The sequence below is a fragment of the Botryllus schlosseri genome, chromosome 2 (genome assembly GCF_051294905.1).
Source record: "Botryllus schlosseri isolate E-star chromosome 2, Bs_hap1, whole genome shotgun sequence".
NCBI classification, from domain to species: Eukaryota; Metazoa; Chordata; class Ascidiacea; order Stolidobranchia; family Styelidae; genus Botryllus; species Botryllus schlosseri.
This window is the reverse complement of record NC_137237.1, coordinates 20,601,588-20,628,223: the sequence shown is the minus strand read 5'-3', so window position 1 is coordinate 20,628,223 and position 26,636 is coordinate 20,601,588. Positions and strand designations below refer to the sequence as shown.

The window sequence follows — 26,636 nt, the reverse complement described above, 5'->3', positions numbered from 1 at the left end:
ATACAAGCGTCATTCCAATGCATCGCTCGAATGTAAGGTTCGTCGGGTGTAAAATCCATGTCAAATAACACCAAAGTGTGCTTTCCGTGTTTTATTATTTCCACCGACGCTTCGTGTCTGTGTCGTAACACTATGGTGCGGGGAGTTGAAAAACGGCGGATTGTGAAACGGATTGACATGACCAACAGAATCGACGTCAATAGACTTGTGACGATGTCGTTTCAAAATGATACCGATCTCTTGTGGCGACGACCGTTTCGAAATGTCACCGGACGAACTGAATCCTTACGAAAGTGTGTTTTATGATTGCGTGTGAAATCGCGAGGTAGTGTTCTATTGTGGTGTACGATTGCAGTCTTCATTCCACAGAAACACACCTTATTGGATCACAGTATCAGTCCGAGATTTGCACGATATTTATCTGGAGTCGTTATGTGGGAGTAGTGACATCCATGCATCGTGATTTAGTGAAAGACTGATCGCAATCATTTCGAGTTCCCGTGATTCGATAGTTCACCTTGATGAAACGCTGCAGTCTCAGCAGAAAACTTCGGTGTCGACAACACGATGGATATTGACCGATGTATCCAATTGGTCTGGGTGGTCTGTCCGGAGATAGGGCCATGACTATCTTGTAATGTTACAACACGATAACACCATCGAATAAATCAGTGAACGGTGTCGAAATATCGATGTAATAGCGCGGACTCAGAGTCATTGCAATGTGGCTTATTGGTATTGTTATCGGGTGACATTCGATCTGCATCAAAATTACCGACTATGATAATATCTGTGGATCGAAGGCTTACTCCCCGATGTTTGTATACCAACACATTGCATACAATGTCACACACCTCCATTTACGCGTATACTGTTGTGGGCAAACAAGCGCGACGTATGTCTGGATGGTATTTTTTCGTGGAATGTAACATGTTTACTTTGAATATTGTTCATTGGTTTATCGATTCAGAGTTGATATCCGGAACCGGTTACATACTTTATCAGGGTTTCCGATTTCAATCTGAATGTCGAGACATACATTGACCAATATAGACACAATATAGTAAACATGCGGGGGGAAAACTCGACCTGGAATTGTTATCGCGATGGGTGACATAAATCCAACCGTCTTCCGAACCCCGTTATCCACATACCAACCATCGTCGAGGAGGTGTTTTATTCAGACATTTTGACTCTGGAAAATCCAAAGCACGAACCCGGACATCACAGAACTATCGAAGCCTATTGTCCAATTTTCCAAAACATGCATTTCGGTGTACAAGAGGATATTGCATGCGGGTAACCGATGATATTGATGGGCTGCATCAGCACAAGTGAATATGCGATTACAAAAATGTATTGGAGTTGTTGTTGGTGTATATTTTGTCGCTATCCGTTGTAACAATATACAAAAATATCAAATTGTCAGGTGTGTTTGTCAGATTTCAAAATGAAAATGGTTTTGTTACTCTAGGAAAAGCTAGATGACCAAGAGAAAATGTATTGTTACACTGGGTAAACGCCAGATCCCCCAAAGGAAAATGATATTTTTATCCAGGTAAATGACGGACCACCAAGTGAAAAAGGTTTGTAACCCAGGGAAAAATATATTTCCAAGCGAAAAAGGTTTGTTACCTGGGGAAAAATATATTTCCAAGTGAAAAAGGTTTGTTACCCAGGGAAAAAATAGATTTCAAAGTGAAAAAGGTTTCTTACTCTGGGAAAAAATAGATTTCCAAGTGAAAATGATATGTTTAGCCAGGTAAACGACGGACTGCCAAGTGAAAACGGTATTGGTACTCAGGTAAATGATAGTTTTCCAAACGAAAAGGGTTTGTTACCCAGGGAGAAAATATATTTTTAAAAGAAAATGATTAGTTACTCTAGGTAAAAGTATTTTTCCAAGTGAAAATAGTTTTTTGTTGTAGGAAAAAAAAAATAGATTTGTAAACGACAAGGGTTTGTTACTCTAGGAAAGGATAGATCGCCAAGTGAAAATGATAATTTTACACAGGTAAACGTCAGTTGTCCAAACCCGTATGATATTTTTGACTTGGGTAGGTATCTTGCGTTCAACGCTGGTAGTGTGATTGGTCTTGTTAAACGTAGTTGCCGAGTTGTACAATATACTTTTCGTGCGTGTACAATTACGAAGGGGTGGCAAATGAAATTGCTATTATGATCGTCAGAAGATTGTTGTTGTTTGTTGATTTGATTTGTCGGAGTAGCAAACCTATCATTCGCATATGACAAGAAAAATCATTACCGCGAATACATGTAACTGGCTCGCTCGGTCTCGACCAATGCAAAATAGATGATTCGTTTTTTGAAACCGTAGCGAAGACCACATGTAAATCGATGCGATAGACTTCTATCCCCTTACATTCAGTCGTGTCGTGTCCGTTTTAATATTTCTTGACTACATCGGAATGTCTATGTTGTAGAAAGTAAATACTTTTATGGAGTTGTGTGTTTAATGAAAGCGATTGGTTACAAGTATGTGTCGGGGAAAGAAAATTTATTTTTCTGTATGTGACGAAATGAAAATAGATTCGTGGTTTTAATTGAATTGTGACTGTGTTGTTTTAATGCACTTTTCAACAGGTAGACTTGACACTGAACAACAATTCGACTCACAAAAAATGTTTGTTGTATGATTTGTCACCGGTGTGCAAAGGGTTAGGAATATTTTTGATTTACTGCTACGGCATTGACATAACCCTCTGAAAGTGAGTATGCTTTTCTTTCACGAAAGTTTACGTGGCTCTGTTGTAATAAATTTGTGTTAACTAAACTCGGATGGATACCACAAATGTGCTGGCCTTGCACCACCAATCATTCTACAGGTTTGTAGCATGAGCGAATATTTTCGTGCATCATGAATATCTTTCGTATACACTTAGTATGAAATGAGATGTGTGGAACAATAACTAGTGTCGTACAAAGTGTTGTGTTTGATTGCTTACTTTTTATCAATGTCTTTGTGATGTTAAAAGACGACTGAGTTTTCATTTACATTAAGCGGAGAAACTCATGTAATAAATTTTACTCATTTGAAAATCGACTCGCGTGAAAATACCGATCAATGGAGTAGCAATATCAATATGGGTGGTATATTATTTTTCGCGATATGCACCAACCTTCTAAGTATAACTTTTCAAAAATTTATCATGTCATAGAAAAGTTGGTTTTTATGAAATCGAAACAAATATACTTCGATTATCACGACAAAGGAATTGAGATCAACGCAGTATTTCGAAATGGTATGTTCTGCAATCGCTAAATATCAAACTGTGCATACAACTCGGTTAGGTAAACGACCCAGTTACAAGGTGGATGTATTCTTGATGTACAGATGGCAGTCTGATGATGTAAAGCTCAACCACTCTAGCGATTCGAAGCAATTGTACTTCGATTATTATGATGATGGAAATTACGATCAACGGAGTATTTCGAAGTGACTGTGTATCGTTCGGTATGTTCACCAATCGCTAAATGTCGGTTAATTAAACGATACAAATGACAGCTTGATGATGGCAAAGCTCAACCACGCAAATGTGTTCATTGCAAAGTATATTTGACACAAACAAAATATCGAATGGAGACCATCACATTGGTTTCATTTCGAGTGAGTGAAAATTGTTTTCTGTTGGCCAGGTAGGACACATTTGACAAACATCGTGCACATTGTATCTTCGTGATGGTAACGACTTTCAGCGGCTTGGTTTCATGTCGGGAATTATGATTTGGGGGTTCAAAAACAATCAATACTACAAATGAACAACAATGCAAAACACGTTTAGCAAAGAACAGTGTGGCAAGTACTTTTTCGATATTACGATTGTTGTGTACCAGACACTTCTAGTTGAATTGAATGCATCGAACAAACATATCACAATTTACTTTTGTAACGATCAAAGTATGTGAAATGGTGCGAACGGATTAGGTATTATTCAAGCGGCGGTATGTCAATTCACCTAGTGTGATATCTTGACACCGGGTAATGCGCGAAAGTGTTTCAATTCTCACCGCGGATTATGATGATAAAGTATTGTACCGGTTGTTAATCAGCAAACGAAATTGTCGTTTCATCTTTAGTCTTGGGTACTGGAAATATTTTCTGATATCCGCAATACGCAGAGTGATTTTTACCAAGGTGGAGTAATTTTCCTATCAAGAACATTTCAGACATACATAGTTTTACAGCTTAATGTGTTAATAACATTGGTACTGAAAAGTTTGTTGCTGTCATAACATTTACCATAACGCCGGGTCTAATTAACGCAAATAATTTAATAATAAAGTAATGATCAACTATTACAAATCTCATATGTCAAATCAATGTGTCAATCTTATGTTCACAGCATGATAACTTTGAATATAACACCATTGTTCGATTGTAAGAAACGAATTCTCAACTACGTTGGTCAGACTTTCAAATCTCGTATACTCAAACATATTATGTTAATCTCAAGTCGCCGATACTGAGAAGTAATTACTTTTGTCTTACAAAATATACCGAGTAGTAATTAGTTTGTCTTGCAGAATATACCGCGTAGTAATTCCTCTATCTTACAGAATAGTAACGACTTTTCAAGCTGAATAAAAAAAGATGTGTAGGGGTATGAATACAACCAAGCTTGTTATGGATTTTAGGTTTTAGTGATTGTATGGATTCGTGTATGTTTGGCTGTTTTTCATACTGATACTGTTTGAGTTGGTTGGGTAAGTTACAAACGGATTTACTTGACAATGTTTTCGTGGTTGACTCTTTGAGTATGGTAAGATGGTGAGATGTCGAGACGTAATACTATTTCCGTACACTCAATTACAAGGATTAGGGTTGGGTCAGAAAGAAGTGAAAATTTGTCGGTATTCGAATCACCGGCTACGCCGGTTCTATGGTAAACTAATTACTAAAGTAACACCTTGCGACTGATTACTAGATTTAGCAAACTATTTCGCACTTCAGCGCGCAGGTCATTCGAAATATAGGGCGCGCGCGTAATCCTCACAACAAGCCGTGTTCGCAAAACGGATGTAGTTAGTGGGTCGCACATATCAAAACGCAAGCGCAAACATCTGTTTTTCAAAATCACACAATGTACTGCGGTTTAGTGAATTTCTCGTCGGAAATAAGTGACAATTTGTTGCTATTCAAGTTACCCACACTGATGGTTCTGATAGTCGGTATTTATTAAATCTTACCAGTGAAATCTAGTTCTGTGACAAACTGATTACTAAAATTTCACCGCGTGAGCGATCGGTATGGCTATGACACCAAGTCGTGAAAGATGGGTATGTCCGAGACATTATCTTGTCAGTGATCGCGGGGTTTTGCAAACTATTTCACACCTTTTTGAATAAGCGTTAACTTCACAAAGGATTACGGCTAGAATAGAAATAAGTGACAATTTGTTGGTATTCAAGTCTCGCCGGTGATGTATCTGTTATTCGGCACTTATTACACTTATCATGAAATTAGAGTGAGAACATAAAGCGTCAAGTTGTTGTTTTCGAATTTTGATGTCGAGGTGATAAATTTACGCATTCAATTACAATTCAACTTCGGTTGTGTATTGAGTGATAGATCGATTTGCCGGAAGTGGTATCTTGTGAGCGATCGTAGGATTTTACAAATATTTCACATCTTTTTGAAGTGTTAGTTTGCGAACGCGACTATTGTTGATATTCGAATCGACGTCTGTCGCACGCACTGCGTAAATCCTCACAACAAGCCACGTTTCCGTTTGTGCGGTTATTGTTGGTGACTCGTACATATTCAACACCACGCGAGAGATACCTGAAAGTACGAATCACGACCGCGCCCATAAGAACACATGGTGAATCACCACAGATCCCGTAAGAATACATGACAGACACATTTATCGTCGTTAGCATGTCGCCGCACGTATACCAAAAAACATTAGCATGCCACCACGAGTTTCGCGTTATCATGCGACCGCACCCATAAGACGAAAACGTTAGCATGTCACCCCCGCCATAAGACGAAAACGTTAGCATGCCACCCCCGCCATAAGACGAAAACGTTAGCATGCCACCCCCGCCATAAGACGAAAACGTTAGCATGCCACCCCCGGTTTCGCGTTAGCATGCCACCCCGCCCATAAGAGCCCATGCAAAAAAACGTTAGTTCGCGACCGATCTACTATACTACTCCCGTTCACAGGAGCGAAACAGCACTTCGTCAGGGCCCCAAAAAAACTTGAGTCATGGGCTTCCAATTGGTGATAAACCGTCCCCCATCACGTTGTTCACTTTTACCACGAAGTTATAGTGGTACCGTTTCGTGAGCCAAGTCTATGCGCGAAAATTTTCGATAATTCATGATAAATCGGTCAATAACGTCGGGAATTGCATATATATTGCTATAAATTTCTTGTCCTCTCTACTCATATTTACCGGTATAGCTTAGTGAGGTGTCTTCGAAACTTTAGAGCCCGTAAATAATAATTAAACATATTCGGGCGGGCGTACCCGTTGGTATGACTTCGTTACATGATGTTATTTCGTGACCTCCTGTCTGCTATATCAAAAAATAGAATCGCCCAAACGTACTAAACTAAAAGTACACACGATTTCAAATTGGTATTTCTTCATTGTCATATAATTTTTTTCTGCGGGATGGTATTTGTCTTCTAAGGTTCAGGTTGCCATGACATTTGGCGCCAGTCATTCAGGCACCTATGGACAATTAAACCTATGTGTAATTTGTATATATAACGAAGTTTTCGGTCAGTATAAGGGCAAGTTTTCTCGCTGCCGATCGTTCTGGCACACTTCTTGGAGTCGCATATTGCATGGTCCAAGACTTTATACGTCTTGGTTCGTCGTGGCGCGGTAATGGCCAACGCTGATATGCCCATTTCTATAAAATTAGCGTATTTTTTCTTGGGGGAAAAGTACCCAATAATGAAGAAACTTGGCAACTTGAAATCGCGCGCAGCGCGAAAAAATTTTGAAAAGGTTGTACAAATTTTCAAAAAATACTCTATAATTTATGCTAATTCATGAAATAATTTTGGGCCCCTTCGAGCTCGGCCCCCCCATTTGGGGGGTTTGGGGTGCGGCAGTTATATGGCCTTGCCAACACCCCAATCGCACGGATTTGGTTTTTATGATACAATAAATATATCAAATCAAGATGGATCCCGCACGCCTGCTAGATTTTTTAACGTCGTCCAAATATCATATGATCGACCGTTAAGATCATCGCTCTATCAAATATGCCGGACCTGATGTGTGGAACAGTATCCCGCCGGCCATCCGACAGTCGACGAGCATGTCCACATTCAAGTCGAAATACAAGCAATTACTACTAAATAAATACAGTCCATCCTCAAGATTACCGGACCACGACTGACCTATCGATCTCGCTTCCCATGACATGCCGCCCTATTTCTTGTCGCATTCTTCTTCTATACTATCTTCTTTACTTTCATTCAGTGTACATGCCTCCTCTTTACATCGCCTAGGCCAAGGTGGGTGTCAGATTCCATAGACTACTCCTTGTCGCTTCGACATCTTCCTGTCTTTTCATTGTATCGCATTTTTGTGGTGTATTGAACTGATAAAATTGCTAATAAACCAATGATGAACATTAGACAACTTCACTGCTGGGTTGTAACCAAGTCACAACGCTCCGAGTCACAATTCCATCTCACTTTTATAGTTTTGACTCGAGTCAAGTCGAGTCATTTCAATTCACCACCGAGTCAAGTCCGAGTCCAAGTCAGCGAGCAGAGTGCCGAGTCCGAGTCATGGAGTTATGACTCGAGTCTGAGTCCAAGTCATTGTGTTGACTGCTCCGTTTCCAGTCGAAGTCTTGGTAAACCCACTTTTTATAACTCTGTTTGGTGATATCGAATGGTTAGCATTTATAATATACCAATTTTGCTCACTTTTAGCAGTTTATGGTCGCATTTTCAAGTACCAGAACCAACAGACGAAATCCCAACAGTGTGTCGGCTTCGGAATTACAATGAAATGTCGGTCTTGGCCGTCTGAGTCTCGAGTCAATGACTTGGTTCAAGTCATGAGCAATGACTCGAGTCCAAGTCGAGTCAATACACAGATTGACTCGAGTCGAGTCATTTCCGTATTTTTGAATAAATGACTCGAGTCAAGTCGAGTCATCAGAAAATCGTGACTCGAGTCGAGTCATGAGTCATGACTTGAGTCATTACAACCCTGCTTCACGACGTGATTGTTTGAATAAGCATCATTCCCAAATGTAGAGAATTTTGGTCTTTTGATGTTGTGTTATTGTGGGTCAAGCTACTCAAGCTCACAGCAGAGAGTCACTATAAATATCCACTAACGGCAAGCTGAATTTTGTAACAAAGCAAGCGAAATATTTGAGATTGACAAGGTGCATGCTCGTTCAGTGTGGATTTTTTTATGCTGCCAGCGTCATGCATAGAGTTGTCCGAAGTTGAAATGCAAAGAATTTCTACCAATGTTACAAAATGACATAAAAATTGTAATATATGATGAAGGTTCACTGTGCAGAACTGACCAAGGTTCGTTTGTGAACGTGAACCAGGGTTGTAATGACTCGAGTCACGTTTTTCAGATGACTCGAGTCATTTTCTCAAAATACTGAATTACTCGACTCGAGTCAATTTGTGTATTGACTCGACTCATTGCACATGACTCGAACCAAGTCATATGACTTGAGACTCAGACGGCCAAGACCGACGTTTCATTGTAATTTCGAGGAATAGTAAAGTAATCACACTATTGGGATTTCGTCTATTGGTACTGGCACTTGAAAATGCGTCCAGAAACTGCTTAAAATGACGAAAATTAGTATATTATAAATGCGAACCATTCGATATCACCAAACAGAGTTACAAAAAGTGGACTTATCAAGCCTTTAACTGGAAACTGGGCAGTCAACACAATGACTTTGACTCGACCCGAGTCATAATACCATGACTCGGACTTGGCCCTCTGTTTGGTGACTTGGACTCGGTGGTGAATTGAAAATTACTCGACTTGTGTCAAAACTATAAAACGGAGATTGACTTGTGACTCGGAGCATTGCGACTTGGTTACGACCCTGCGTGAACCCCTAAATTTACAAGGTTCCAACGCAGAATGCGAATCTCATGTTCACACCATCCCTAGTTGCTGGACATCCTACAAGCCATGCTGCTTAAATTCCGTGGGTACTAGATGATCGCCGCCAGTCACCACCGAAGACGATTATTTCCCATACCAGCGCCTTCGAATTAATCGAATCTCCACACCACACCATGCGTGTACAAAAATCTGATTTGTCCTGCTCTCAAAGTTGCTGCAGACTGATGACTTAACTGACTAGTCGGCCCAATCCAGCCATGTAGGCCTAAATACAACTTACATAGCCAGGATGGCATCTTTGGCTGACTCTTGTTTCCGCTTTGCCATTTTTCTGCGGTAGCTTTTTGAACGAAACCATCTGTCTATTTGCTATGCTTCGAAAAAGCGTCAAATGATGTTCAACAGATCGTTTGTCATCGCAAGGAACATGAATGCTGAGATTCGAAACTTGTGCACTGATGAAACGGTCCTCATGCAGATTTCCAGCGAGTCCACCGCCACCAAACACACGTAACAACTACGCCGCGACGCGAAAACGCGTCAAAATAGCAAGAAGCAAAATAGCACAACCCGCAAACCAGACACTGGCAGAAAGAGCGACTGAAGAAACAGTACATATAAAAAGTTTCATGAAACAACAGCAAATATACCATTAAAACAGGATTCTCGTGTCAGGTCACGGTGATGAGCGTCGGATACGTTCTCGCAATGCGTCAGAAGGGTTTAGAACGAATTTGGCCCCGGGACATTAGATCGCACCCGTTTTAGGCTAGCTTATTGCACTATTGCTCATCGAAATGCCAGGTGCTGGACCTTGTTCCGATGTAATATACTTCGCACATCGTTGCAAAACCTGTGAAACAACAATTTCGGTTTTAACTTCATCGAACTACGTACATGCAATACCGAGTTACTCTTTGATAAAAAACGTGATTCAGTGATGGAAAATTGTTATTGGTCTAGAGCAGGGGTGGGCAAACTTTTGAGCTCGCGGACCGCATTCAAGGTCTGAATCCATTCGCGGGCTGCACTATATAAAATTGGGATGATCATCCAAAACGCAATATTGGTACTTCATTTTATAGTAAGGACAAGGAGATAATATATATGCTTACTTAAAGCAAACCAGACATTGCTTTGATGATATCGTACATGCGCCAGAAACAGTGATGAGATTTCATAGGCTGATCGACCTCAATAACCAATTTGTCAAAACTATAGAGATGAAAGTCGGCTGTCCCGATCTTAGAACAGGATTGAAATTTAAATCTGTGAGCAGCGATCTGTTCATAGATATGCTAATTCCACTTTTGGTTCTGTTCTAGGACACACAATACTGACAGCATCATAACCAATTAACCATGTTAGCTTCAATCACGCTTCCACTATGTGTAGATAAAATATAAATACCCTAATTCTACGCATACAGAGAACGAATTTACCTAAGACACGCGCGAATAGTTTTACTGAAATAATTAAAACTGGAGTGGTCAATCTGAAATCGCACTCGTGATCCGAAATATGTCAAAGTCGTTTAGGATTTCTGTGATGTTTAAACTGCGTGGGCCTTGAGATCGGGTTGCCGCACCAGAAATTAAACATATAAATAATATAGGAAGTCTTTACCTTAGAACAGTAGTTCTATCTCAGATTTCGTGACCCCCTTAGCTAGCAAACCTAACGGATAGTATAATGGCATGGAAGGTTAAGACTGTGGATGAGAGATTTTCAAATATGAAATTCCCACTAAATACAGAGCAATAAGTATGAACTGGATGGAAATCGTGCGGAGTGCGAAAATATTTTTCAGTTCAGCTTAGCTTCGCGCCCGCCCCCTTCAGATGCCTAACGCCCCCAAAGGGGGCGTGCCCTCCAGTTTGTGAACCAATGCCTTAGAATTATCATGATAAAATACACTAAGAAAAGGTTTAATCAAGTCGCTGCATTAATTCGATTTTTAGTACGCACTTTATCAATATTTTTAATATGTTTCTTTAGACTCTCGCGAGCCGCACAGAATGATGTTGCGGGCCGCATGCGGCCGCGGGCCATAGTTTGCCCACCCCTGGTCTACAGTGATGTACCAGAGAGTGCTGAGCAATGTTCCCTCTATACTGCGCACAAAAAATCCGAAGTGATGACCTATTCTTTTTTGTGTCGTTACGCACTGTTGTCCAAGGGACCGCGCAAACGCGCAGCGAGTTGGTGAGTGCGGGCAGGCTCGTGTAAAATTACAGGGAACATTGATGCTGAGCACCATCTTATGGCATCACAATGAAACTGCACCGAGAACTGTGATATCTTTGCTTGCATTATAGCAATGCTTATACGACTGCAATGATTTTTAATAATCACACTGAGGTTGTCGAAAGCCGGCGTTTCATGTCATGTTTCATGTTCGGTAGTTCTACAACTTGGCGGGAAGAGACAGAGTCACAGTCACAATTTCGAGTCTTGCACGGGCAACAAGTGGGGATTTGATTGGCAAAATCGAATCATAGCAGACTCGAATATCAACAACCGAACTAAAAATAGATTTAGTATTCTTCAGTAACTGGAATAAAATACCACGGATATTTGAATACAAAATATCGGTTTCTTCAACTAAACCCATGCAGTGCTTACACAATTGCATTGCATACGCTTGCGTGCGTCAAGATTCAGGGTCTCTTTGAGCCCGTGACGAGTTCACATGGATTATGGGGTCAGCGAAAACTGCTTCGCACAACGACAAATCACTAAGTAGGTCTACTACTATCAAAGTGATTATTATGAATCGATATTCGAAAGAACGGATTCTATTCCTAATACCAGATTCAAATCCAACACCATCCTAAATGATTAAAATCAAATTTAATATTAAGGAATTGTGTATTCACAACTTAACAAGCACTTACGGACTCCATAGGGTTATTTACATACATTCATTATATATACATATACGATACAAAAATGGTAGGATTCTTGCAATTCTTAAACAAAGAGGAATATCATAAGTAACAACTTACCTTAGAGAATCAAGCATAGGCAGTAAGTTTAGCAAAGCCGTATCAAAAGGATTAGCAAACCACGATTTTATGGGAATGGCGTTTTCTGAAAATAAAAGAAAAAGTTATAGAAATTTCAAGTTTCAAGTACAATCCAACATGAATTCTACAACGCATAGTGAGAAAAAATCTTTAGCATGAAACTTTTCATGGACCAGCATGGGCTTGACCAAGATGAAAATTGGCGGGGGTGAAATGTTTTGAACACTGACGCGAAGTCCTAATAATCAAGTCGACAGCTTGCGGGCTATTGTATGAGACGAGCTATTTAATTCATAGAAACCCAGTGATTCAACACAAGATAGGCCTACTGCATTGCATATATCACAAACCATATGCACAATCAATGCCCAATTGCCCATAGGCATCGATGCGGACGCAGGGTGAAAACCTTGTTACCGCATGCCGAAATAATGACTTTTTATAAAATTGTAAATTTTAGACTGTGAGACCAATCATCATTCAAATCAAACATTGCCGGCTCATGACGTATTTGATTTGTGCAAGGTGAGAGATGAATCTGATGAGTCATCAAAGGTTGTCCGAGTAGAGGATGTCAATAAATACGAATCAGTAATTAGCGAGACGCTTTATAGGTAAAAAAATGCAGTCCATACCTGGAAAGCACTTGTAAGCACCCGGCGAATTATCAATTATGATAACGCTGGAAAGATCAGGATGTACAGTAGATAAGTCTTTTGTAAAGCTTCCAAGTTCTACCTTGCAATGCTGCAACAGTAAAAAATACGGATTCAGCAGAGTAGTAGAGAGAGCAGCTCATTACAATTTCCCATAAAACGTCAGTAATTTATGGCCATATGTTTACGAAAGGCGGTTAAGTTTGGTAAGCAGTTCACATGGTGTGACTCAATCGTTAGTGTCAAAAAATTAAACTAGATCTCCTTTAACGATGCCACATTTTTAAATGGATTGTTCCTCACACCACAGTGTTGGGACAATTGTAGGACAGCAATTATAATTAAGCATTGCATTACGATAAGAATTTCACAAACTGATGGATTTGGTATACAGAGCATACAAGCCGGAATGGAATAGGAGAAAGAGTATTCCAGATGCCAGCATAATGGGTTTGCAATGCTACAATATTCTGGATCTCTAGAATCAAGTAGAATTGGGGGTGGAATTCTATTGCTTTTTGGTATATAGAACAACAATGGTTGATAGTGACTGACATGACCTACCAATACCAACAAATTTTATATGCAATTTCAAGTGCTCACCACAACATACATATGCCTTGAAACAAGCAACAAGCACCATAGCGGATTGGGATCGGACATACTAGTTTTATGCAAAACAGTGTCAACCAAGTTGCAAGGGCAATAAGAGAAATTCATAAACTCATACCTGTCGATAATATCTTCGTTTGAACATCCCTCGATTTTTATCGAGCTTATCGCATACTGCGGCTCCATAAATTTCCATTGAGGCTGTATATACTACAAGTTCATACCAACAACTGACCTGTCACAAAATGTACACTGAGCATCATGGATAAGAAGAACAGAAATCACATTGCATCACACACGTCTACAAACTATAGCTTATACGACTGCTTGGTCAGGAGGACGATGCCGGTGTTTTTCAAACGCTTTTGTGCAGGGAAACAATAAATAAAAAAACAACCATTTTTTTCTGTCATCAATGTGACATCGGGGATTAGTTAAGTTATTCATGCACAAGGATTCTGCACTCTGCAGGATTCACTTTGGAAAAAATCAGTGTCTTATATTTTACTCGATGTGGGCCTAAATATTAAAATAATATAATTTTCCAAAAATAGTAGCCATTTAATCCTTTCAAACATCATTTTTAATGCTTATCAATGTTTTCCCAGGATTCAATACTCCAGTTGAAACTTCAACACATTGAGAGATTGATTGTCCAAACCAGGAATAGGCATAAGCGAGTGGCCAAATTACGTCACAAATGTGACTAGTAAGTAGCAAGTAGAAAATTTCGCACAAAACATTTGGTGATCTTTAGTGGGACACTGGTTGAAAAAAACTCGTCTGATATGCTCCATCATATCAATTACCCTAATTCTACGACTACTTCAACAATCTTTAAAGACAAGTTACATACATAATTTGCAATATCCAAAATATATCGAGAATGGTGTCGCAATCACTCCGAACCAAGCTACCGTATCATGGCCCGGTGAATGAGTTATAAAATTGTATAGTGTATGTACAGCCTGTAGCAAAATTCCATTCCAAGTACAGTCACAGGAAGTTTAACCTGCCCTTGAATTGGAATCTACCGCACAGCCTCAGGAAAAGGCTAGGCAACACAACCGTTGTGAGTTTCTATTAGGGATATGTGCTTGACGTCTGTTCAACATGACAGTTTTGGGTGCAAGGCTGTGAATATCGGTGGAAAAAAAATCAATCACCTAGCGCATATTCATTTAATCCCTATGGAAAATTCGAGGCATCGATGGATTACACACAAGCCACATATGAAAGGATTGATCTTAAATTGCTTGCATTGACGTTGCACATTCAATTCAATCACAGATATTTCACTCGCACACCAACATGAGTACGGTATCTGCACACCGCATTGGTAATGGAGGCTGGGAATTACTGGTATTCACCTCGATGCCAAAGCGTCAGTCATACATGACAAAAACGTTTTTGATCGGTGCGCTAAACATATTTCAATTGTATTATCACCATCGCAAAATGTTCTTTGATCAGAGAAATAAAACACCAACTTAGAAAATGATTTAGAAATTTGTTGAATCTTATTAAAATTGAGAATATAGTAGAACGTTAATAGTCCAACTAACACACAGATCCGCAAAACTACATTCCCAGAGAGCATAAAAAAGTATCTACGCTTCTTACCACTTCCAAAAAGTAGTCCACATGTGGTCTTTTGTGTACAAAAAACCGAACAGGATGTCTATCGATGACAACCTGGAACAACAAAGTAGCCGTTACGTAGTGAATACACTTCTATCAATATTGACATACATTCTTTTGATCGAACAACTACGATAGTTCAAAATTATGAAAAAAAGCGTTACCAGTGTCATGATATTCTCAGAATTCAATTAGAGAGGAAATAACTATTACAATCTAGTAAATAATCACATTTAAATGGAGATATAAATGAGATAAAACATGTTCGTGCAGGTAGGTGCTGACTGTTAATTCTAACCATACTTGTAAATGAACTGATATTGCGATAGCATCATTAATAACCATGTTTTTATGAAGCAATGATCATGCATAATCGAAAGACGCAGACCGATAAACAGCAATGGCAGTTTGTGACAGGGCCAATGTAAATATCTTCAAATTCCAACCGACTCCATGAGCTTGACAACTAGATATGTTCTGCTAATGTTTGAATTATAAAATATGCCTGTCAAACGTTGGATATTGGCCAATTCGAATCAAACATAACTACACACACACCATACATGGATCTAATGACGAAATATAAACTACTGAATTTGAGTTGATCCCTTGGAATATAAAGACACTAAAATAACAAAGTTCAACTGAATCTACGTATGGGCTAGCAAAGCAACCAGATCGACGTATGAGGAATCCGAAATAGACAAGTTTACAGGACTTCATCTGAATTTTGTGTACCACTCAATATGTCATTACACTCTACTTATGATTCAGCCTTAATGCATTTGAAAGCTGCAACAATTTCAAACACAATTCTGGGGTAGCATTATATATGCATTATGATTCAGGCGTAACGTCGTCAACTGCCCAGAATCTATAACTTGGGAGCTATCTTTCTCATGTACGGTAAATCGAATGCATTCAGTAATGTTTAGTAGAAGTGTACATAAACAAAATCTGGCACACATACAAAGATAACCTTCTAGTCCTACTTTATACAAGGACAATGAGAGTCACTGCAAAAGAGAAGAGTAGAGGAAAAGCACAACTGATTTAAATGCTTTTATTCATCCAACAGATCGCAACAATGCAATCAATTTTAACACCATAATCAGAGTAGAAAGTAAAATTAAAGAATTCTGGAATACACAATATCCTCAATGTTTCCAATATCAAACGATAAAAGCTCCGTGAGCACAATTTGGTCATACAATAAGTGGTACGGTACAACAATAATGGGGACTATATGAGGAAAGTAAATATTGTTGTTGTGTACAGTATACAGTCGAATTATACAGCAGTAACAGCACCAACCTTCAATATGAAATCAGGTGAGGTGTCAGGTTTCGCCATTCGATTTATCACTCCGTCATGCCGTGAATGGATGAGTGTTTCATCCAAATCAAGCACAAGAACTTTTTTCTTCACTTGATCTGCATGGAAAAATTATATTCACCAAGAAAATTTTGATGTAAAGATCCTCGACTATGGGCCAAACTGACCCCATGTGGGCATAGTTACTCTATAACGGACAGAGGCAACTTATTGCCGCAGCCAAGATACAGAGACAGTTAGTATTAATTATACTCAAGCACAAAGAAGTCAACTCTCTAGAGTAGACTATTTGTCACCTTGCTGTGATTTCACAAGTGGCCAATTCTTGTGAGAATTCCGAGTTTAAAAAACCATGAAAGAACCATTTTTAGCCTTATCATACTGATGGATAACCATAATAATGACCAAATTTGTTCCGCCAACCTCAGTTTACTATGTTGAGGGATTTACTGGGCAATTAACCGGAAGGGGAAGGTGGTTACGACTCAGCACGGTTGGGATTCAGGTCAGATTATATGGAACTGAGAATCACCAAGTGTGGTCGTAGATTTTTAGGACTATCAGTTAAGTATGAGGGATGAAATGGAAAAGAAACTTACTCAACCGCTGCCTTGTTATTGATGAAAGAGGAATTGTCTTGTATTTTATCGTCTGATGGGCAATTACCTGCAAAATACATACAAATGTAAGTAGGTGGAATTTAGCATTTAAAAGTAAGCAGTTAACTTACTGGGCCATTTATTACCACACATTGAATCACAGTTGATAACTAAATCTTATTGAAGTGATCATCGTCGTAACAACACCACCAGTGCGACTGAACCAAGAAGTGATATTTGTAATATCTATATATATCAAGTCAAATAATGCTCATAGAATACGAAGACCCCAATGAGCAATATTTAGAGTTTAAGTAATGGTTTAAGAAGACGAAATTCAAAATTATATCCAAGTGCTCAACAAAAGTGGAAATATCATAGAATATTAAACCAATTAAGCTTTAGTTCCACATATTAAAAAACAATGTGCTAGTTAATTTTCTGGAACCAACTATATCCGGGTGAAATCAACTAGAGCAGGGGTCTGCAAATATAAATGGTTGTATCCAAATTTGGGTATGCAAGACCTTCCCGTCTGGGTCGTGCAGTATTTTGAATTTAACAGACATAATTATATGTGCATTTCATCATTATAGTAGGCCTAAGAAACTTTCAAATCTGTTTCAACATTTCTGAAATACGAAAATCGAAATTGTACAAAAAGTACAATAAAACAATGTGCTATTGCCGTACCCATTGTGTTGGAACAATTGGACTAGACTCTCATGGGAGTCGAACAGTGTTCAATGAAATAAGATGTTATATACAAATATTGGTAGTGTGTAACAAATTCAAAACAATCTAATGATTCTATGACTCCAAGTCATGGGCCTTTGCTCATAACCTCATTCCTCAATAGGCCTAAGCAGTAATCCCTTGGCCTTCAGTAAACATGAGCTAAATAGAAACAACGCCCTGACATCACAATACATTGCTATAAGAATCGGCAATCCAAAAATACTCTAATGGCAGCATGGGCTGTAGCAATAAGTTATCGCATAGGTTGAAATTACATTAAGAGATAGTGCAGGGATTAAACTAAGCTGTTGTCAGCTATAGAAACTTCTTTGGTGGCCCACTGGAATCTCTGTACGTTTTGCCAAATATAACATGTGAGCAGCAATGATTCTTCAAGTGTAAGTAATTTAATAAAGGAATTAAAAAAATAAAGAATGGTGTGAGCACAGGACACCTATCCCATAAAGGTTTGGTGGTGGATTCAATTGACATTTTTTTAATAACTGATACAGCATTTTTCTATGTATTTCATAGAACCGCTTGCTTGATTAAATTATATACTGATGATCACCAAGGCCAGGCATGGTCATCATTGACTGACCATCCAACAGATCTCCGGTCCAGGGATTACTCAATACTCAACACATTTTCAGGTAATGGGTCTGGTGCTACGTCGTTACTTGACAGAGAAACCCTTACCTTTCTCACATTGCGTTTCGTGAGGAAAAGCAATAAATTCCAAATCCGACATGCTACAGAAAAGAGCGTTTTCAAGAACATGAGACAATATCGCAATGGTATCTGTGTCGAGTTCTGCGACTGGCGACAGCTCTGCATAGAAGGTTCTGGCACAGTTTTGGACGCTGAATCAAGAGTAAGATATTCCCGAGACCTTTTCATGCAATGCATGTATAAAACAGGATGCAGGGCGAAATTATTCCAATCCGCCACCCAAATCCATTCACCAGAAAAATGCAAGTTGAGAATTCAACGTAGTATACCGCTGTCGGGGCACACGAGCAGCAACAAAAGCAGAACCTCCTTTCCTGTCACGGTTCAGTGAGCATTGAGGCGGATTGACCTCAGTCAGGCACAGCAGCGGTTCGGGAAGGGGATGGGTGGGGTGGGGGGAGACGAACCTAATTTCACGTCATTGCAGGGCATCACATACCCCAATCCCCTTCAATAAAATAAACAACTCTAATCCAGACTATAACAGAAGTAGCTTGCTGCACGATGGTTCCAACCCTTGCTATGCTTTGGATTTTGCGGGCTGCGAACACTGAGCTATATAAACGGTTACCAGCGAATTCGGCACTTGATATTGTGACGCAACAATGCCGTCTGGAATAAGTTGTCACAGCTTAGCAGTGGTTGGCTTTGATCGAATGGAAAGAACGTCGTAACCCAACCGCAGTGAGATATGCTTGTCGATTGAAGGATATTATGGTGGGATGTTGGGGTAAGGGTGTCTCAGGATTATGGTTGGGGATATTAGGGAGGGAGATATTAGGGTTGGGGGCAATGTTCCCTCTAATTTTTGACGATTCAGCGCACACTCACCAACTCACTGCGCAGATCCTTGGACAACAGTGCGTAACGATTAATAAAAAAGGTCATTACTTCGGATTTTTTGTGCGCAACATAGATTTTCTGTGCGCAGAGACCGTGTCAGCACTGCGCATTTGCGTGCACAGTGCTGCACGTGCGCAGCTTAAAGGGAACATTGGTTGGGGGTATTAGGAGCGGTATCGCTAATTTTGGGATACCCTTACCCCAACCTTAAGCCTAACTCGCCTCCATCCCTAATATCAACAAATGCCCTGACCTCGGTATAATATTGACACATCACTTGATAACAATATTTTTGCTTTATAAATTCACAATAATAATTCATAATTGATACATTTTAATACAATATTGTTCAAGTGCCGAGATCACCAAGTGCCGAATTCACTGGTAACCCAGCGAACACTTCTCAATGCGATTCATGACAAAATCAGACTTTAACAGCCGTCCATGACTTCTTTCAACCGGTACCGAATCAAGTTCCATTTGTATCTTCCCATACCATGAATGGTTCCGTCATGAGCTTTGTAGGAGCAGGCTTATCTGGACTGGATCGCGTTGCAGGATCGTAAGTGCCGCGCACGCAACCCAAAGGGTGGGCGAGCTCGAAAGGGCTGGGGCCGAAATTAATTCCTAACTCAACATGAAGTAGTGTATTTCGCGGCAGGTTTTTTAAACCAGATCTTTTTTCTTCGAATGATCGTGATTTTAATATGGACGACACACCAGGGGTTACCGGGGGATGGGGGAGGTCAAGACACACACTCAACTCATATGATTTGTGATGATGATGGCACTTCCATTTCATGCATTCAGGCCCGATCGACAGTCGAATTTTGACTAATGTAGTGGTACGTCGTGAGAAGTGGCGTACGCAGGGGAGGCTGGGGTTCGAATCGAAACCCCTTTATTCTAAAATGTCAATTCTATTTCCAATATTTGGAAGCTCATTTGCTTCCAATTGCATCGTATCACAATGTTGCGTTTCGGCCGAACAAGACTAGGACAAGACTACTATAGGAATGGAGTGAACCACTGAAAGGTTCAGGTTCGTGTTAACGCGAACCTTTTTGAAAGGTTCTGTGTGAACACGAATATTGCTAATTCCAACCCTACATTTCAGGGAAGTGATAGTATAGATAACTAAGGTAAACCGAGTGTCGCACCTACGGTTTACCTAAGTTATCTATAGTGACAGCCTATATTAATGTATACGACACCTAGCGACTACTCGGGCCACAAATTGCCACTATGCTGAAGTATGACGTTTTAAACGTCTCCAAATGTATCAACTATGGCAATCAGATGATATAATAATCCCATAAAATCAATATCTTCCGTCGCTTTGCCAACAATTTCGACGATGATTTGCAAGAGAATAAAAGTTTATGCCTTAACGATACAGCCAGACCGGACAATGTATTCGGCGTCTGAGTATTGTCACGTTGATATGGAGCAGAGTGTAAAACGGGTTTCTATACTTGGTACCGATATTACCCCACTAAAAAGCTATAGCCTATACAGCAGTAGCCAAGCCAACATCCCAATCGCGCGGAATTTTCAATAGGAAAATACAGAGCAACAACTATGAATGGGAAGTAGATGGAGCTCAGCTTCGCGCCCATCTTCAGATGCTTTCACCCCCCCCCTCAAGGGGGGGGGGGCGCCCCCAGTTTGAGAACCACTGATACAATTATCATGGTGAAATATACTAAGAAAAAGTTTAATCATGTCCCAGCAATTATTCGATTTTTAGTACGCATTTTATCAAAATTTTTAATCAGTTTCTTTAGACTCTCACGGGCCGCACATAACGGTGTGGAGGGCCGCATGCGGCCCGCGGGTGGTAGTTTGCCCACCCCTGTTCTAAAAGATTGGTTCCAGATACTTAGTGCACCCTACACATTAGCAAACGCAGAATGTCATTTCGAAATAGGTCTACAACGTGGTAAGTAGGCCTACTTTTTTCATATCGTTCCTTAATAATCAAATATACTGCACTACTGGCCTAACATTGTTTTAGATCGTTTAGCGGTTTCCGAACCCACCGCAGTCAGTTTTAATACTTCAAATTTGCCAAGTAGTGGAAATATTTCATTTATGGGTGGATTGGACTCATTTTTATTCGAGAAATCGCCACACAACTTTCGAAAGGTATAGTACCTGCATAATGACCACGTAGCCCCATAGCCACTCGGAAATACCCTACGAATCATTGAGCATCTAGAACAGTGGTTCCCAACCTGGAGCGCGCCCCCCCTTGGGGGGCGTGAAAGCATCTGAGGGGGGCGCGAAGAAGCGTTTAACTGAAAAAACATTTTCCGCTCTGCGCGATTTACCTCCAATTCACGCGTGTTTCTCTATATATAGACCGAATTTCATATTTTTTAATTCTCTCATGAACAGTCATAACCTTCTATGCCATCAATAAATCTGTTGAGGTTTCTAGCATCCCGGTTGGATTTTGTGATATGACGATACGGGGGGCGTGTCTAAAAAAAGGTTGGGAACCACTGATCTAGAAGTTTAGAAAAGCTGTCAGTCCCCTCCAGTTTGAGAATAAGAAGCTTTGTGGACAATACCCAGCCAACGGCCACCAGTAGCTTATCCTTCGAAAATGCCAACTATTTCTTCCGAGATACCAACAGCCTCTATACCAGTGATTACCATAACCAGAAGTCAAACGATTAATTTTGACATAGTTGCAAGACTCAGAGGCATAAGCGTGTAGCAATACTTGCCGCCACGAGCTGGAGTTTCCTTAAGTACATATGTGTAGCCGACTTTACCGACTGAACTCCCACACACATCCTGAAAATGCGATTTACTATTGTAGCAATTCATGCCTGCCGCGAAAATCACTTTTATATATTATTTCAATAAAATTGTTGTTGTACTTGTGAAAATTGTGAGGGATAGACACCATGTGAGGACAAATGCATCATGATATTATAAAAGCTGTCGCCTGTAGCGTTATAGTTTAGCAACTAGCGGACATTTGACGTGTCATATTTCACAAATATACCACAACCAAATCGTGTTTTATCATCATGAATAGGCAATGTGACATAATAGCAGATCTTCCACAGCATGGCAGCGCTTGAAAGTGATGTAACAGTGAGTATAGCTTCAGTTTTTTTGGAGAAATTTTTGAATGTGTTTCACTTTTCAAATCTGAACAAAGATATGGGGGACTTAAATTAGGGTTACCAAATTTATGTGATCCAAATTCCGGACACTCTTTAACGCCAACTACCGGATTTCAAAATGAGTTGTGACGTCACACTAGCAAAGCTTTGCTCACAGACCAGAGGTGGTCACGATCCGGTTCAGCAGTAGCTGTGTGCTGTGTAACCGGGACTGAAACCACATTTTTTCAGCCCCTTCTCGAACAAATAAGCAATGATTTTGAGCCCACCATAGCGAAATCAATGCCTCTGGGGGGGGGGCGGTACTGTATGAATCTCGTATCTATATGCATCTGGTCGTTCAATTTTTTGAATGAATTATGTCAATAATATTGGTTGTTCTATGTATTACTATATGGTTACTAGTCTCCGCCCACATAATCAGAGGTAGCGCTAGAGCTGGTGGAGGATGATGAGTTTGAAAATACAGCGAGCCTAATTGTAGATTGGTAACTCATGTTCAAGTTCATGTCCCACCGATAAGATTGTTCAGCAGCCTTATGCCGGCGCGCACTACGGAGCTTTATAAACACGACACATCCAGTGATTTACAACCTTTTATGGTCGTGACTCCATCTCCAATTTGAAAATGTTCCGCGGCCCAGATCAAAATTCGACGAGCTGATTACTAAAAGAAGTCAGCACCTTTGCCCAGACTTGCTCACGGGCTATTTTGGAAGTTGATTACGTTCAACATATTCGTAAACCCCAGAACAAAAGGCAAACGACCCCCGCGTTTGGAACCACTATCTTTGAATAAAGAATTCAAACGGTGTGAACGATCTCCAGGAATATACCGTTCTCGTATCATTGTGATTACAATTAGCCTTATTCCAGTAATTGAAGGTTGTTTTTATTTATATTTTATTGCAGTTTTGGCGAGGGTGGTAGTCCCCATATTAAAATCAACAAATGTGATAGTAAATCGCGCGGAGAGCGAAGAAAAATATCATGCATCAGCATAAATATTCCCTAAAATAATGTTTTTATGTTGATTTAAGAAAAAAATTATGAGCCTACGTCAAGTCATAAAAATTACGGACATTTGGCTATTTTAGAAATTCCTCCCGGACGCTACTTTGAACGGTGAAATTCCGGACGTATGGCAACCCTAACTTGAATATACTCTACTTGGACAGCGTCGGGCGTAAAAATGGCATCTGCGTTGTGGGATTGTTGTTGGGAGCGGCCAGGATTTTTTCGAAATCAATTACTTTCTATGAATGAAAATTAATTACCGGACCACGACCTAACATCGACCTCGCCTTCCGCCACATGCCACCCCATTTTGCCGCTTGCGTCTTATATTCTCTGCATTACTTTTCATTCAGTGTGCATGCCTCTTATTTACTTCGCCTAGGCTAAGGTGGGTGTCTGATCTTAATGGCTAATCAAAGTTGTTTCGACACCTTCCTATCTTTTCATTGTATCGCAGTCTTGTGATGTTTTGAAACGATGAAAATAATAATAAACCTGATTGATTGATTAATGTTGTTAAAATATATGCATCGCGATTCCTGGCTTGCGAAAACGTATTTCATGATTCCGCGGAAACTTAGGATTTGATGGAACATTCGGCGACATTCCAATGAGCTTGTAACGTACGTTCATATTTAAAAGGTCATCTCGTATTCTCTCGAATGCCTGCACAGCACGTGCCGGATCAATATAATCATCGGCATTATTTCCTTTGAAGCATAGCGGGAGATCAGCACGGCTTATACAACTACTTCGTAAATAATCAGAAATTTGCTTCCGTCTTCGGTAGCATATATCATATTAAGACTTGAATTGAGATCTAAAGTTTCTAACCATCGATCAGACTGCGATACTATAGAAATTAAACATGGAACGGCAACGACCGATTTTGCAGCTTCGTTCCGCTTCGCAGAGGCTGGAGAGGAGAATTGTTTTGCGTAAGCGACTGTAGGATTTCTGGCAATCCAAAAGCTATCTTCCCGAGCGCAGAAATTATTGAATCAGGTCTTGATCGAAAGCTACTGTTGCACCGATTCCGAAAATATAAATTTAAATAATGATCAGGCACTGATCCACCTAGAATCTGACCTCCAAGTCTGAAATATCGGCATTGTTCAGAACAATCGGCTAACCGCAACACAATGACCATAACAATGACCCGTTGCGACTCTCCGATTGTTCGAACAATGCCGATATTTCGACTTGGAGGACGGATTCTAGGTGGATCAGTGCCTGATCAATATTTCAATTTATATTTTCGGAATCGGTGCAACATTGGCTTTCGATCAAGACCATATTCATTAATTTCTGTGCTCGGGAAGATAGCTTTTGGATTGCCAGAAATCCTACAGTCGCTTACGCAAAACCACTCTTCACTCCAGCCTCGGCGAAGCGGAACGAAGCTGCAAAATCGGTCGTTGCCGTTCCATGTTTAATTTCTATAGCGATACATTTGTCAGCATGTTCATTGTTCACCTTTGAGTTGCGAGGATCACATATTGCAGCTACCTGTATTCGATCCAGTGCGCTAGTTTCAGAATTCTCATCCAATCCAACTCTTGTTACCGTTACTAGGCCCGGAGTTGAAAAAACTCCTATCCCCGTAGAGATATATCAACGTATACCGTATGATGAACAAATTTTCAGTTATAGTGCCAGATCTATATTCCATTGCAATTCAAAGTAACGATGTGGTGTGGTCGGTGATCGCGTATAGTGGTACCTCCCACAACTGCAGCACCTATGGGTTGCGATTAGGGATGGTGCGAACCCCTGAAAGTTTCTATGTGAACGCGAACGTGAACACAAACCTATGACGATGCGTGACGTCATATTGCTAATTTCAACCCTATATTTACGTAAACTGATATATTAATGTAAAAGATACTTAGCGAAGACTCGGGTCACATTATGCCACAATACCGCAGTAAAACCTGACTTTTTATGCATCATGAAATGGATCAACTGGAAAATGACAAGTATAATATTTCCATAAAATAAATATTTGACGTCGCTTTACCAACAATTCCGACAGAGACTTGTAAGTTTATATAAGCGTGGCGCCTTGACGTTCTGGTTAGATCGGACCTATTGTTGTTGTTGTTGTGCATTGAATTATGGTGCTTAGCAGCAATGGCCTTGTGCACCAAGTCGATTCTTACATTCATATTGATCAGAGTGAAATGCCGGTTTCTATAGTTGCTACAGATATTACCTCAAAATTAAGTTATATAGTTGCCAACACCCAAATAATACAATAAACATTAAACACGTCAAATTAAGTTAGATCCCATACGCCTGCTATATTTTTCACACTTGAAACCGATGCATTCTTGATATCAATTTCGTTGCGAGCCAAGCTCACAGCAGATAGTCACTAAATATTCACAAACGGAAAGCTGAATATTTCGAGCAAACTTCTAAGTTCAATGTAGAACCTACCAAGGTTCGTTTGCGAACGGGAATCTCCAACGGTTCACACACTGAACGCGAACGTGAACGCAATCCCTATATCGTTGCTAGTTCTAGTCCGACTGAGGTCGACTCCGTAATTCCTACCTAAATATTGAAGGTTAAACTAAGTTCCTCCTCGTCATGTGATCAGTATATACGGTGTTTTACAAAAGCTTCAAAATAAGGAACATCAGCATGACCATGGAAATCGAAAGAGCAGAAGTGTCAGTAGTTTATTTCCAAAATTAAAAGAAGAAGTCAGCTGGTCACATTATACAGTCATGTATAGGTTCATATGGTATAATTATAAATAGGCTATATGTCGTAAAAAGTGCAATGTAGTAACATGTATAACAATGTGTGTGAATGTTATAGGCTATGCATTAGGGATGGTGTGAACGTGGGGTTCACGTTCGCGTTCTGTGTGTGAACCTCGGAAATTTAGAGGTTAGCACTGTGAACCTTTTTCATATATTACAATTTTCACTTCATTATAACATCTTTCGTTAAAATTTATTGCATTTCAACTGCGGGTCACTCTATGCATGGCGCTGGCAGTATACACAAAATCAACACTAAACTAGCATGCACCTTGACAATCTCAAAAGTTTTACTTGCTTTGTTACAAAAGTTTGCTCGAAATATCCAGCTTACCGTTTGTAAATATTTATAGGGACTCTCTGCTGTGAGCTTGATCCGCAATCCCACAACATCTTGAGCGAAATGTGT

General features: G+C 40.0%; 1 protein-coding gene across 1 annotated transcript; it reads right to left on the bottom strand.

Moving 5' to 3' along the window:
• Window positions 1-9,505: 9,505 nt before the first annotated feature.
• LOC145434092 (CTD nuclear envelope phosphatase 1A-like) lies at window positions 9,506-18,980 on the bottom strand. The gene is made up of 8 exons (XM_080311389.1): window positions 18,418-18,980; window positions 16,981-17,047; window positions 16,361-16,479; window positions 15,029-15,100; window positions 13,524-13,640; window positions 12,773-12,884; window positions 12,117-12,201; window positions 9,506-9,961 (listed from the first exon to the last, which is right to left on the bottom strand). The coding sequence occupies exons 1-8, from the start codon at window positions 18,625-18,627 to the stop codon at window positions 9,898-9,900; spliced, it is 846 nt and encodes a 281-aa protein (XP_080167515.1). The 5' UTR covers window positions 18,628-18,980; the 3' UTR covers window positions 9,506-9,897.
• Window positions 18,981-26,636: the final 7,656 nt, after the last annotated feature.